Source organism: Bos indicus x Bos taurus, chromosome 2 (genome assembly GCF_003369695.1).
Source record: "Bos indicus x Bos taurus breed Angus x Brahman F1 hybrid chromosome 2, Bos_hybrid_MaternalHap_v2.0, whole genome shotgun sequence".
In the NCBI taxonomy this organism is placed as follows: domain Eukaryota; kingdom Metazoa; phylum Chordata; class Mammalia; order Artiodactyla; family Bovidae; genus Bos; species Bos indicus x Bos taurus.
Window position 1 is genome coordinate 72637915 of NC_040077.1, and position 14942 is coordinate 72652856.

The window sequence follows — 14942 nt, forward strand, 5'->3', positions numbered from 1 at the left end:
GGGTTGGCGAACAGGCTGGCCTTCCTCCCTGCCACCCCTCAACAACAGGTCTTTCGATAAATAAGTGGTCAGAGCCAAAAGAACTAGGGGTGCATTGGGTTTTGCGCTCATTTTGAAGAACTATTCATAAACACCCTTAGCATGCAAAATGATGTAAGAATGATAAGTTCTGTTTATTCACGGAGGTCCTATCTTGGGTGAGAATTATTTGGTTGTGAGACACCAAAGCCTGCAGAAGCTGGTATTAGCAGAGTGGATTTTGTATCAGGGTGTCTTGGGGCCCCCAGAACAGAAGGAAGGCAGAGCCAGGCTGGTTGTCTGCCTGCATCTCTTGTGGGTCAGCACATGGCCTCCAAATGGACTCCAGGCTGCAGCGGTGACCACCAGTGGCTTCATGTCCCTCTTGAGAGGATGTTGAGTGTCCCAGCTCAGAATCAGATGACAAACCTGTTCGATTCATTTGAGACAGAAAAGTGCAGAGTCACAAAGAGAAACCAGACCAGGTGAATGGCTGCAGCCACAGGACTTGAAGATGGACGATCAGAATGCATTCATTTGGAAATGGCCTTTTAGGATTGGACCCAGGGCTGGACTCTGCGTGGGTCCTCTGAGTGGCCTTGACCAAGCCTGGCTGCCCTGAAAGGTTGTGCTGACTCCATGTGGGGCTGCCGTCTCCCAGAAAGTGGACCCAAGCTCCTTCACGTCTCTCCTGGGCATGCAGACCAGGTTCTGAATGCTGCCCCACCTTGAAGTTCACATGTGGTGCAGTGGGCAAGAGGTGTGTTGCCTCACATGGAAAAGGATCCTCTGCAGACGTGGTTAGGTTGGGGATTTTGAGTCAGAGAGATCATCATGATGATCCACGTGGGCCTTAAATCCAATGATAAATGTCCTCACAAGGGAGACATGGGAGACGACCCAAAGATGGAGCCATGTGGCCGCAAGCCAAGGAAGCTGGCAGCTCCCAGATGCTGGAAGAAGCAAGGGACAGATTTTCCCCTAAAGCCTCCAAGAAGGAGACTGACTCCTTGATTTGGGACTTCCGACCTCGAGAGCTGTGAGAGAATCAAATCTGTTTCACAGCAGTTAGTGGCAAGTCTGAACTAACCTTTTTTCTGCAGCCCAAGGAAACTAATACCCATAGTGACAGGGCGGTCCTCCCGAGGCCTGGTTCAGAGAGGGGCCAGAGGGCTGTCTGGAGGGGGACGAGGAACAGAGTGCCCTCCTGGAGAGCCTGTGAGTCGGGGACCTCATGGCTGCCAACAGCAGTGTAGCCACAAAGAGCTAAGTGGTAAGACAAGACTGCCCTGGAGGCAGACTTCTGTTGACAGAGCCCTGACTTTATGCCTGCTTTCTATATACCAGCCTTGTGGCACCGACCACGCCCACTTGGCCCACCCCCAGACCCTTGAGACAGCAGAGAATGTACCAAGGAGATGTGGCTAATGAGCATGGCCCTAACCCCTACAGAGGGTGGCTCAGAGACCCTGAGGCCTCTCTGGTCCCCAGACCAAACTCCCCAGTGAGCAGAGATAGGCTGACAGCTTCATTCAGCAGCTGTGCCAGCTGGAAATTTCATCAGTGGTCTGAGGCCGAATCTGCCACAATGTGTGTTGCAGAGGACAATGGGCATTCCACGGAAGGCTTCAGGGAGGAGGTGGACAAGCAAGGGGGAAGGAAGGGCATTTGAGGCACAGACAGGGCAGGAGAGGCCATGGGGCTGCAGGCCGGGGCTCTCGCTGGAGGATGCAGCCCGGGGCTCTCCCTGGAGGATGCAGCAGGAGGAGGGGAGGAAGAAGCAGCAGAGGATGGCTTGCTTCCGTGGACTGCCTATTTCTCTCTGCCCAGCACACGTGCATCTCCTCTAAGATCTGCCAAAGCTAATATCAGAGAGGCTGTGAAGACAGCTCTTAGATACTTGGGCTCTGGCTTCAACATCTTTAACTCTTAAAGTGCCAGAGTCCTCAGCTGCTAAGGGGCTCACCGGGTGATGCTTGTGAACCTAGAGACTGGATTCCATCCCAAAGCCCTGAGACTGCACCCACCCAGGAACGCCCAGCCCAACATTGGCTGATACTGTCATTCTACTAGTAATTCGACTCATATGATTACCCCCATTTTACAGATGGAAAACTGAGCCAGCTCAGAGAGGTGGTGCCTTCTTAATTTTTCACACATGGTAAAAGCCAAGACTCCCAATCAGGATAGTGGAGTGGCCAAAAAATTTGTTAAGATTTTCCTCTGATGGGAAAACCCAAACAAACTTTTCAGCCAACCCAAAATTTGCTTCCCAAGCCTCCCTTTAATTAGCACCACACCCTGAGTGCCAGGCACCTTCAGGATACGCTGAAGTTCATCCTCCCACCTCCTTCCTAAGCCTCAGGCAGAGCTGAGTGCGAGGTTGAAGGCGGACAGTCCACCCTGGTTCTGCAGCTGCGGGACAGGCGGGGAGAGCTTTATCTGGCCAGGCTGGGCGAGCACTCACCCACAGTCCCGCCTTGAGTGTTAAGGTGAGTGTGGCCTGGCGCCCAGCCGTCTGGCCACCCCGGCACTTCCCATTGCATCGTCTTCCTCCTTTGGAAACTCTGGTGGATCACGGACCCTGTCAGCCTGAAGCCTGGGGCTTCTGTGGGGCCTGGACTGGGAGGAGGAAGCAGTTGTTTATGGCTTTGAGGAAAGAGGAATGTGAGGCTGGGAGCTGCAGCCCCATCAGCAGAAACTGTCCCACCCCAGCCAGCCCCGCCCAGCTGTCTGCTCAGGGCTGACCTGGGACAGCAGGGGAGGGGGACCCAGGACTCTAGTGGGTGGAGGATGGCTGGAGGGCGCTGAGGGGCCTCCTCGGGCCAGGTGTGTGTTTCTCTTCTTTTTGGCCAGATTCTAACAATTTCTTTCTCTCCCTCCCACCTGCAGTGGCTCACGAGCACCTTAAGGAGCGGGGGCTCTTTGGCCTTCCCGCTGCAGGCACCAACGCCTCAGACTATTACCACCAGATGACTCTCATGGCAGGTCACCCCGCGCCATATGGGGACCTGCTGATGCAGACTGGGGGTGCGGCCAGTGCACCCCATCTCCATGACTACCTCAATCCAGTGGATGGTGAGTGCTAGGCCGGGGTTGGGGTGGGAAGCAGGACAAGGCTGACAGTTCCCTCTGGGGATGAGGCGGGTGCTGGTGGCTCCTTTTTCCTGGAGGAGCCAGATGGAAGGGTCCAGGGTTTACCCCAACCCCTGCCGTGATTGTTTTCCATGGGGGACCAAGTGTAAACACCACGCAGAAATACATAGTGGGTCATCAAGGGCCAAGAGTGTTGTAGGAATTGCAGACAGTCCAAAGTACAAAAAAGACTCACGTCTGCCTTCATGGAACTTATAGCATAGTGGGGAGAGACAGACAGCTCAGAAATGGGGGAAGGGGAATTCCTTAGCAGTCTTATGGGCTCTGCAAAGATCCCACATGCTGTGTGGCTAAAGGAAAGGAAAAAGTAAATGGGATAAGGAGCTTCGAGTGGATGGGGGTACCATCTTGAATGAGGAAATCCTCACTGAGAAGATACTGGAGCAAAGAATTGAAAGAGGTGAGCCATGCAGAAATAAGCCAAAGAGTGGTACAGGCAGGAGAGACAGCACATGCAAAGGGCCTGAAGCAGCGTTGTGCCTGCTGGGATCAAGAAAAGCCCAGGAGGCCAGTGGACCTGGTACCCTGTGAGTGCAGGGCCTGTAGGGTATGGCCAGAGTTCTGGGGCTGGCTGTGCCGGCCGCTCAGGGCTTTCACAGCAGAGTGATATGGGGCCTGTGGAGAAAGTTGCACAGAAGAGTAATGAGACCTGACTTATTCTTAAAAGAAATCCTATTCTGGCTGCTGGTCAAGAACAGATTTAGGGGCAAGGTGGAAGCAGAGGTTCCAGCTGGCAGATATTGGGAGAAGTGGTCGTTTCAGATAGATTTTGAAGGAAGAGCCACAAGATTTGTTCCTGGATGGGATGCAGAGTAAGGGAGGAAGAAAGGCGTTGAGAACAACATCAGGGTCTCCAGCCTGAGCAGTTGGAGGATGGAGTAGTCAGTGACTGAGCCAGGAGGCTGCAGACATGTTTGTGTGGACGCAGGATTGGGTGACCTGGGGAAATGAAGTGGGCTTGTCCTCCTTAGATGCTAAGACCCCCTCCTACCCTCTGCACTCTCACAGCTGTTTTCACAGGGGCACCTGCACCCTGACCTTGAGCCCCTGGGGTTAAATGGAGGCCCCTGTGTGGGAAAGGGTGGAGGAGGGGTAGAATGCTAAGGACATCTCACCCCCTCCCCAGCCAGTGCTGCTCCACCTGCTGGTCTTGGAGCTCCCCCCAGAGACACCCAGGGATACAGGCCAGGCAGCGGGGCTGGAAACCACATCAAGACTCCTGCAGATTTGTCCTCCTCAAGCCCTTCTTCACGTCCTGATTTCAGGGAGCAGACAGGCCTGCAGGAAGACCTGCTGGGCTGCAGGCAGCCCCATGGGACCAGACAGAGCTCAGGGGGTGCTCTGCATCCCTCAGCTCCCCACCCCCATCCTCTAGTCCTCTGCTCTGGGCTTCTGTCCACCCCTGGCCAATGCAACTCCACCTTATTGGCTGGAGCAAAGCCAAGCCCCTTACTTCCTAAGGCTTGGCTGAGATCTTACCTCCTCCAGGAAGTCCTTCTGGATGTCCCTTCCCTCCCCTCCCTTTCTTGTTACTGACCAGGGTTCCTGGCCTCTTTAGTCAATAGAAATTGATCAGAGGCCAGACAAGAAATTCAAACAAAGTTTTACTGGGACCCATGCTGCAGTAAGGAGTGGTGAGAACAAGTAACAGATTCCCTTGCTCACTTACTCCCCAAGGGAGTTCCTCATGTTGGGGGTGAGGGTAAAGGTGGGCCCAGGGGTCAGTCTGAAGGGGTGGCTTGTGGTTTGCCCACCCTTTAAGTGTTGCAGTGTGCAGGGGTCATGTACAGTACCTTGCTTTTGCTCCTAACACCTGGTTTTTGCTCCTGACCCTTAAGAAGTGGCAGTTGGGTGTTTGCTGTTTTTGTATCTTGTTGTCCACAATTCACTCCTACTACACGTGTGTGCAGTTTTGTTTTGTTTTGTTTTAATCCCTTTATAGTGTCTTTGTATTTTGTTGCTCGAGGAGACATTTGTCCAGGTGCAAGAACTGCAGCAAAGGGTCCTAGGTCCCAGCCTGTCTCATCCTCTCTATTACATCTCACACTTACGGGAGCCACCTCATGTGGTCTCTGAGCCCCCAGGTTCCCTGCCACTCCCCTCACAGGAGTGCTACCAGGGAGGAGCGTGGCAGTCCTCCCAATGCCAGCTCTGTGGGCATTGTTCCATGTCACCCTCGGTCTGCCCTGAAGGGAACTCACAGCACGACCGAGCAATGCAACCAGCATCTGATCCCTGGGTCCATCTCACCCTGTGCCTTCCCCAGGATGGTGTTTTGTCCAGGATGTGAGCTTGTCCTGGATGAAACGACAGGTGAAGTGACACCTGTCAGCCCCCTGAGTACACGTTCCTCTGTGATCTTCTCTCTCCTCCCCTTAACAGCCCTACAGGTGTCCCCACAGGGAGCAGGCCGGCTCCTGGGAGATCATGGGTGCTTGTTACTCATCACAATTAGAAACCAGATGACACCAACAATACAGGGCATAAATGTTGCTGCTGTTGTCTGAACATAAGGTTCCCCAAGTGATGTCTGCCTTCCAAGGGCTCAGGGTAGGTGGTGCCTACCCTGAAGAAGCCATGGCCAAGGGGTGTGGTCAGGCAGGTGTCCCCAGAGGGCAGGAGAGGCTGAGTCGGCATATGTGAGTGCCTGCTGCATGCACGCGTGCGAGCGTCTAAGTGAGGTCTGCCTGTGTTCCATGACTTCACACACACTCCCTATGTGACTCCACTCAGCCCCTTTCTGGGGCTGGAATTCCCATCCCTGCTGTAAGATGAGCTCACTGGGGTCCCCAGCACCCAGGAACTTGCCCAGGCCGCACACTGGAGATCCAGGCTCCCCTCCACTTGTCACCTCACCCAGCTCACCCCACCAGACCACCCCATGCAGCCCACCCTAGATTTGCCAAGTCTGTTGTGTCAGCTCCCCAGCCACCCAGTCCTGTACCAGCTCCCAACACAGCCTCTCAACTCAGGCTCCCTCCACCTGATCCCCCACCTCCTTGGATCATGGATCCCCACCTCCTTGGATCATGTATCCCCCCCCTCTCCCCGGCCCCCATCACCCTCAGCGTCAAGCCCAGACTTTACAGTGTGGCCTGAGCAGCCTTCCCTCCAGCCTGTCTCCTCCCAACTACACACTTTGCTGCACTCCCCATGCTCTTGTGCCTCTGTTCCTGCTCCCGCAGGCTGGCCTGGCTCCATCCCGCAGAGGTCGCAGGGCTCAGGTCAGCTGGCACTTCTCCTGAGACACCACCCACATCAGCTCCCCTTGGGTTCTGCACCTCCCTCTGCCCACCTGCAGGACGACCCCCCGCCCCCAACCCAGGTACACCAGCTGTACCTGGCTGGTACGTCTGTCTTCACACACCCTGCAGGTCCGGAGCATGGCTGCCAAGGAACAGGGATCTTGTATTTGTGGGGTAAGGGAGGGAGTATCGGCCACAAAAGAACCTGGGGTAGAAAGATGCCACTTAGTCGGGAAGAAGCCGTGCTGAGGCCAGCAGCTGTCAGTCTGCAGGAGCCTGGACAGGAACACAGCCACTTTGTTCTGGGGCGCTCAGTGCTTGACAGCGAGTGGGGCTGAGCATCTGAGGCAAGGGATTATGTGAGTTCAGTGGTGGGCATGGGAGCTGCCCCAAAGAACTCGGCACACCCACAGCTGTCCTGCCACTGCCTCAGTTTTGAGGGTGTGATGGGCTTCAGGGCACAGAGGGGAGCATCACCACCTCCAGCCTCGGCCTGAACAGACACTGACTCATGGCAGGTGATTTTCCTGAGTCAAGATGGATTTCAGCAACAGATTGTTTCTTTGCCCTGTTTCCCATCAGTTAGGATCCAAGGAAATCAGCGTGAAGTGTACTATGATTTCCTGTGTTTGTTGTTACCTACATTGTTTTTTCCAAACCAGTTTCGACCAGAACTTTGCTTCTGCTTTTCCAAGTTCTAGGCGTTTCTGTGCAGCGCCCATGTCTATGAAGATGTGTTGCTCATGTGGCCCCTGAGAGACTCAGGTGATCACGGTCCAAGCCTGTGCCTGGTGGAGCAGACCTGCCTCTGGGGAGTCCCTGACCCCCACTCCTGTGAACTGTGGGAGCCAGGAAAGCCCATCAGTTCCAGAGTTTCTGGCTGGTCCCAGCTGCACAGATCTGGGGAGAGATGCTCCCAGGATGCTCTGTCCACCCAGTGGAGGTGTGTGGTTCTTCCAATCAAGTTTCCTTGTGCTCAGACTCTCACAGAGGAAGGTGTACCGGCCAGGGGCCAGGGCAGTGGGGCTCAGGGGACCACCTGTGAAGGGGCCCTGAGGCTCTGAGGGCCTGTGTTCCCATGAGGACGCTGCCCCCATACACAGGACAGTGACGTGTGAGCTCCCTGTGGGTGCGGGGGCCCTGAGAGCTCGTGGGGAGTCGGGGAGACTGTGTGTATGTGTGTTTGTCTCTCTCTTTTACACATCCACACTCATATTGCACTCATGCCATATCTGCTGCCACACACACCATACCCTCACCACACACACACATACCATACCCCTCCATACGCACACCCTGCACCCACACGTGCTACATCCCCACTACATGCACACACCACACATACACACCATATACACACACCATACCCCTACTACGCACACACACCATATACACACACCATGCCTCTCCATACACACACCCTGCACCCACACATGCTACATCCCCACTATATGCACACACCACACACACACACCATATACACACACCAGACCCCCACCACACACACACACACACGCCCTGCACCCACACATGCTACATCCCCACTACATGCACACACCACATACACACACCATACCCCTACTACACACACACACTATATATACACACCATACCCCCACCACACACACACACACACACTCCATACCCCTCCATACACACACCCTGCACCAACACATGCCACATCCCCACTACATGCACACACCACACACACACACCATATACACACACCATACCCCTACTACACACACACACCATATAAACACACCATACCCCCACCACACACACACACACTCACACACACACACCATGCCTCTCCATACACACACCCTGCACCCACACATGCTACATCCCCACTACATGCACACACCACACACACACACACACACACTATACCCCTACCACACACACACACACACACACCACAAACACACACATAAGCACATACCATACCCCCACCACACACACACACACACCCTGCACTCACACATGCTACATCCCCACTACATGCACACACCACACAAACACACACACCATACCCCTACCACACACACACACTATATACACACACCATACCCCTACCACACATACACACACACCACAGACACATATGCACATACCATACGCCCCCCTCAACACACACCCACCCTACACCCACACATGCCACATCCCCACTACACATGCACACATCACACACAGACACCATACACACACACACCATACCCCACCACACACACACACGCACACACACACTGTACCGCACATCCCCACAAGACACACACCACATATACCTGCCATACCCCCACCACACACACACTCATTCACTCTCTTCATTCATTCTGAGGATACTTACTGAGCACCTACTATGTGCCAGGCATGGTGCTAGGTGCTCGGGATGCAGCATGCCAAGCCCTGCCCTTGTGCTCACCGTCCAGTGGGGCTGTTCTGAGGAAGCTCCTTGTTGGGACAAAGAATACCTGTCCTGAGGCCGCCCCACCTCCCCAGTCTCCTTCCTCAGCTCCTTCCCTTCATGTTGCAAGAGGAGGCAGAACTATGGGGGAGAGAATTTCCAGAGGCATCAACTGTCGAGCTAAGGTGAGATCAGGTCCACCCACCTGACTGAGAGGAGGCCTGCAGAGAGGGTGTCAGGAAGGCCACCCAGGGCCACATCAGCAGAGAGTGTCCCCAGTCCACCCAGCGGCAAACCAACCACAATCTACTTTAGCCAAGTACCATCTGCACAGTTATTTATTTAATATTAAATTTTTAACAGACTTAACATAGATGTTTATTTTTTCATGAAATGAGAAACCCATTGATATCTGTGGAAGAGGTCCCCATCTGTGTATCTGTCAAGCCTAAAATGGTCTCCTTTGGGTTGTGTGTGTGTCCTAGGCTGAGGGAGATGCCCCAGGCTTAGCAGTGCGGCTGGAGGTGGTAGGTACTTATTGAATGGAAAAGCCAAGCCCTCTCTCTGCCCTCCAGAGCACGGGGCCAGGCTGTGGGCAGGACAGGGGCATTGCCTGAGGAAGCCCCCCGCCCTCTGCTGGAGCCTCCAGGTGGTCGATGAAGGACCATTGCCCCATTCTTTAAGAAGGCTGATTTATAGCCGGAAACTGTGAAGTGATGTGCCTTTGGAAGGTAATAGATAACCAGTCAGGGAATCCAAGGTTATCATTCTGCCTAGTGGTTCTCTAGAGAGCGGGGAAGTCACTGGTTGTCACCGGGGCCTTAAGATGGAATTTTCTCATGTGATGCTGTTGAGTATCGGTGATTTAACGGCAGGCTGGCAGCAGCCGCAATCCCACCCCCTCCCACCCTCACCACATTGAGAAGATTGAAATGTTTCCGATTGAAATGTTGTCTGTTTACAGCCCATATTTCCTCTGAGCCGTATATTTTATCGTCATATTGACACTAATTTGAATCGGATGTCACCTCCGTTCTGACGCCCGTTCTTTATGCTGCCGGCAGGTCCGGGGAGGTTTCAGAAACCAATTACATTGATCACACCACAGAGAGGCAGAGGAGGTAATGGAGGGACTGATAGAGGCCTCATTTGGGTGGGGCCTCTGTGCCCAGCCCGCCAACAGGAGGGAGACCAGGGGCAGGGTGCTGAGTGCAGGCTCAGGCTGGATGGTGTGTCCGGGTCATCTGGTAGAGCTGCAGAAACAGTCTCATGATAAAAGTGTTAGGAAGTCACTGTCCAGATGAGGAGCCTCAGGCCCAGAGCCCTACATTTCTTTTATCTCTATCATAGATCCAGGAAATACCCTCAATCTCACACCTCTGGGCTCCCAACCTTGGTGCTTTTTACTCCCCAACAAGAGGGTTTGTGGACAGCTAAGTTTGGGGCAGGTTAAGGTCCTCAAGCTAGATTTCCTTAGAACATCTCCGCAGTGAATCCAGAAATGATCTGAGTGAGGGGCTGGGCCATGCAAGAATGCTCCCTGAGCAGGGGATAAGAGTTCAGAAGCCCTGACATGAGGCTGCACATGTGCTCAGTCGCTCAGTCGTGTCCAGCTCTCTTTGCAACCGCATGGACTGTAGCCCGCCAGGCTCCTCTGTCCATGAGATTTCCCATTTCTGACACCCAGCTCAGAGCCTGTAGACAGGGACAGAAACTGGGTCTTCCTAGGTCCAGGGTCTGATTTTACATCTCCTGCTGATCCCAGCTGCCCCAGGAAAAGCCACACTCCCCCTCCCACCCCTGCAAGCACTCCAGGGTTGCCTGGGCTCACCCTGCTTAGGTGGTATCTGTCGAATCCTGCCTGGAGCTGCAGGTACCATTGTGCCCTCTCACTGGGATCCTGAGATCCAGGAGATGAGGCCGAGCATCCTTGCTTACAGCCCCCACAGTGTCCAGGCCTGTGCTGGGCAAGCTGCTGTGCAAGGGTCTGATGGGTGCTTGAACTAACACCAAATGAACAAAAGAAAGGACTAATGGATTAAACGTGGTCCAGATGCAGGTGATGACAGGAGCGGGTAGCATCTGGCGTTCGCCCAGGTGAGAGCAGGCAGGTGGCTGGTCACCCAGTGGCTGTTGGCTATCAGAACGGGGGCATCCACAGATGAATGGACGTGACGACTCCACCAATCCCAGTCATAAATCACAGGAGAAGCCACGGGAAATGAGTGCCAGGCTTTTCTTTCTATTTAGTAATTTATCAAGGGAAGAGGCACATTAATAAACATATTTCCCTTGAGGGGTGGGAATAACAGAGATGAATATCACTGTCAGATTTGGCCTGTTTCCTCTTGTTAGGGGCGCTCATGAGGGTGGGAATCCAAATATTAGTAGCAAAATCTTTTTTGTTGTTGTTTTTAACATATTACAAAGATGTGTGTATTTCTTAATTTGTGTGATATTACATCTCACCCTGCCCATGTATTTTCCCATTTGCCACTCAGTTCATAAGTAATAGAAGTCTTTTGAAAGATTCACTTTTACATCTTGCTTAGAGTTGCCTTTAAAGTGATCATGAACAAGGAATGAACCCAGTAAATAAGAATTAAGACGCTTAGAGGATGCCCAGATGGATGGATGAGTGTTTAGGGACAGATGTCCTCCTGTGTGGCCCAGTCATTTCTCTCTAGATCTGCTGTCTTTTTTTTAAGGGATGCAGGGATGCAGGATCTTAGTTCCCCAACCGGGGATCAAACCCGTGCAGGGGAAGCATGGAGTCCTAACCACTGGCCCGACAGGGAATTCCCTAGATTTGCTGTACTTTATTCCATTATTAGCTCTAAGCTCACCTTGCTCACCAAAAGAGTCCTTCTTGCCCCTAAAGAAGCCATATTGCTGCTGCTGCTGAGTCACTTCAGTCGTGTCTGACTCTGTACGACCCCATAGACGGCAGCCCACCAGGCTCCTCCATCCATGGGATTTTCCAGGCAAGAGTACTGGAGTGGGGTGCCATTGCCTTCTCTGAAGGAAGCCATATTAATTCAGCTTTATTTTGGAAGCTCTACTGGGTTTGAGGCACTGTCCATGGTGCTGTCTCTGAGTCGTCAGGGCAAACCTACTGCACTGCACCCATTGTACAGATGAGCATAGAGAGGCTCGAGAGGCTAAGTCATGCACCAGGACAGCCACTACACATCAGTCTGTCTGTGTGCACCCATTGCTGTGGGTGTGTGTCTCCACCTAGGGCCCCCAAGCCCCTGAAAACCAGCCCTGGTTATCTGCCCTCACCACCTGGGTAGAAGCAGTGTGGTGATGGTTCTGGTGTCCTGCTTTTCAATCATTCTCTACTTCCCCTGGCTGTGAGACCTTGGGCAAACTTCTTGTCTTGTCCTTTTGTAAAATGTGGCTCATAATAGTCCCTTCCCTATGGGACAGTTGTGAAGATTAAACTGCTTTATACTTTAAAATGCTTAGAAGTCACAGACACCCTTGGGCACTCAGTAAATACTGACTTTGAACAGTTCTCCCTTGACACACCAGGCCTCTGCCCCATGCCCAGTGTTTAGCATCTCCACTGAGCTAACCACAGAATCTGCTGATCCCAGTGTTGGGATTCAATGGTGAGCAGGGAGCCCTTGTCCCTGATTCATGGAGGCAGGAGGAACAGGAGCAATCAGACATACACAAGAGGGTTCAAACTCCCTCAGAAGGGACGGGGGTGCCCTGAGATCATCCGGGCAGTGGGGAAGGCAGCCCAACTCCAGGAGGTCAGTGACGTTTTCCTGGGGAAAGTGATGACCCTGCTGAGGACAGAGCACTACAGACAGAGGAAATAGTACATGCAAAGGCACTGTGCCAGGGACAGGAGGAGGCTGGCGAGGGAGGCAGGCAGCGGCACCCACAGGGCCACTGTGTAAGCAATACTGAGGACTTGTGCCTTTTTCATAACAGCAGTGGGAGCTCTGGAAAGGTTTGAGTTAGGCAGATACAAGGATGTGATCTGGTTTGGCCATAGTGAGGAATGTGGATTGGACGGCAGTTAGTTAAGGGCCCCGGGATACCCTGGGCAATTGGTGGGCTGGACTGGTGGAAGTCGAGGGAAAGGGGGCATGTGGAGGGCTTCAGCGGAGACTCAGTTGTGAGGGAGATGAGGAGGGTTCAGGCCGGCTCCCACTCCCCAACTCTGCTGCTGTATGGGTGGTGGATGCCCACAAGGCCCAGCCCTGCAGGAGTGGGGCTGTGTGGGCTTAACTAGGGCTGCTGCCCTGCAGATGCGGGAGGCCAGGTGGGCAACTGCCGTCAGAAAGCTCACTGTCAGAGCTGCTTAAAGTGGGGAATGGAAAGCAGTTTGTGGTGGGATCTTGCTGGCCCTGCCCCTCCCCACCTCTCTGAAGGTGGACACTGAGGACCCAGAAAAGCCACGCATCAGGGTTCCTCTAGACCTGGGTCCGAATCCCGCCCTTGAGCAAGTCTCTAACCTCCCCAAACCTCAGTTTCTTATTTGCACAGCTGGGTTTGCGTCTCGGGGGACCGTTCACTTCAGTCGCTCAGTCATGTCTGACTCTTTGTGGCCCCATGGACTGCAGCATGCCAGGCTTCCCTGTCCATTACCAACTTCCGGGGGACACTCTTGGGGGACAGTTGTGGCTGTTAATTGCAACAGTGGGTCTGAATGTCCTAATTGGTGGCCATCGCTGGGTTATACATCACACCAAAATCCAGAAGCAGGCATTTATCCAAACACCACACCAAATGGATACACACCGTCTCTAGTTGCTAACAGGCCAGGATGTGTCTGTTCTTGGTCCAGAATGATTGTTCAGATGGGTGGGCACAGCCCAGGCTCCGTCAGGCTGACCTTGTGTTCCTGGGATCCTTCCCACCGCGAGAGAAAGATGGTGACATGGTCTGAGCGTGTCACCTGCTGGCCTGGGTGCCAGCCATGCTCCTGGGCCCCTCTGCGAGGCAGTATCCCCCACAGCATCTATGGAGTACCTTCTGTGTACCCACCATAGCCCTGCTTCCTAAAAGATAAACAAGCCCCAGTTCTCAGAAGCCAACAGAATACACAGACAAAAACAAAGATGTGCTACAAGGGCTTCATCCTTCTGGTTGAAAACAAAGTCTACAATTACATGCGTGCTGCAACTGTGGAGTATTTCGGAGTACCCAGGCCATCTCAGCATCTGTCATCCCATTGCAGCCTGGTGACCCCAGTGCTGAAAGGGTTCCCATTTTATACTAAGGACATGGAGGAACATTCCAGTCTTGTACAGCTTAACAGTTTGCCCCAAGCCATGCAGCTGACTTGTACACACATACATACAGGGTACCAGCCCTCACCCCACCCCAGGCCATTGGTCTTGGACCCAGCATCCCTATCCATAAGGGAGACAGGAGAGAAAATACCAGAATCCCCTTGCAGCTGGGGGATTCCAGGGCCTCCTCTGTCCTCTCCACAGCCTCAGAGAGGTGTTTCTCCTCGGGGCCCAGCAGTAAAGGGATTTCCCAGATTTGCCAGCCAAGGATAAGTATTGGGGGAGAGCCAGGCGTGGTCGCCCCCCAGGGCAGGAGACAGTGGAGCAGCGGTTCAGCTGAGGCTTCTTCACTTGGTGGCTGTGGGCTTTCTAGGGGGCCAGCTAGTCCTGGGGATGGGCGTTCAGAGGGTCTCAGGGTTCACTCCTGCCCCCAGTGCTCCTGCAGTGGTGGTGGTGTGGCACACTGATATGCTGACCCTGCAGCCAGGACAGCCTACGTCTTCCTGGAGCAGGGACCTACAGGGTCTGAACAGGCAGAGGGAGGAGGGCATCGCGAGCCCAGGCATGGGAGTGGGTTGGGCCAGGCCGTGTGCGTCAGAGGCTGGGGTCCAGCAGCCGCTGCTCTTGTTCACAGGCAACCCCTCCAGCCCAAATGAGCCTGAATGCCACTGGAGGGAAGGGTGTAGGCAGGGGTACAGCATGCCCCTGTGCCAGGCATGCCTCACACATCATGTGATTCGCTCTACAGTTAGGTGGAGCCTAACCTTTACAGTGAGGGAATAGGCCCAGGGAGGGTCTGGAGAAGTTGGAAACCTTGGAAGGTGGGTCGTTGTCCAGAGACGGTGTCAAAACATTTCGAGG

At 53.8% G+C, this 14942-nt stretch overlaps 1 protein-coding gene across 4 annotated transcripts in view; it reads left to right on the forward strand.

Annotated features, from left to right (window-relative positions):
• GLI2 (GLI family zinc finger 2) overlaps nucleotides 1-14942 on the forward strand; it is a 261060-nt gene that overhangs the window by 224002 nt on the left and 22116 nt on the right. For all 4 annotated transcript variants that reach the window (XM_027562690.1, XM_027562698.1, XM_027562681.1 and 1 more), the window contains one exon: nucleotides 2911-3096. In XM_027562690.1, the coding sequence (XP_027418491.1) occupies nucleotides 2911-3096 (186 nt within the window). The remainder of the gene's footprint in view (nucleotides 1-2910; nucleotides 3097-14942) is intronic.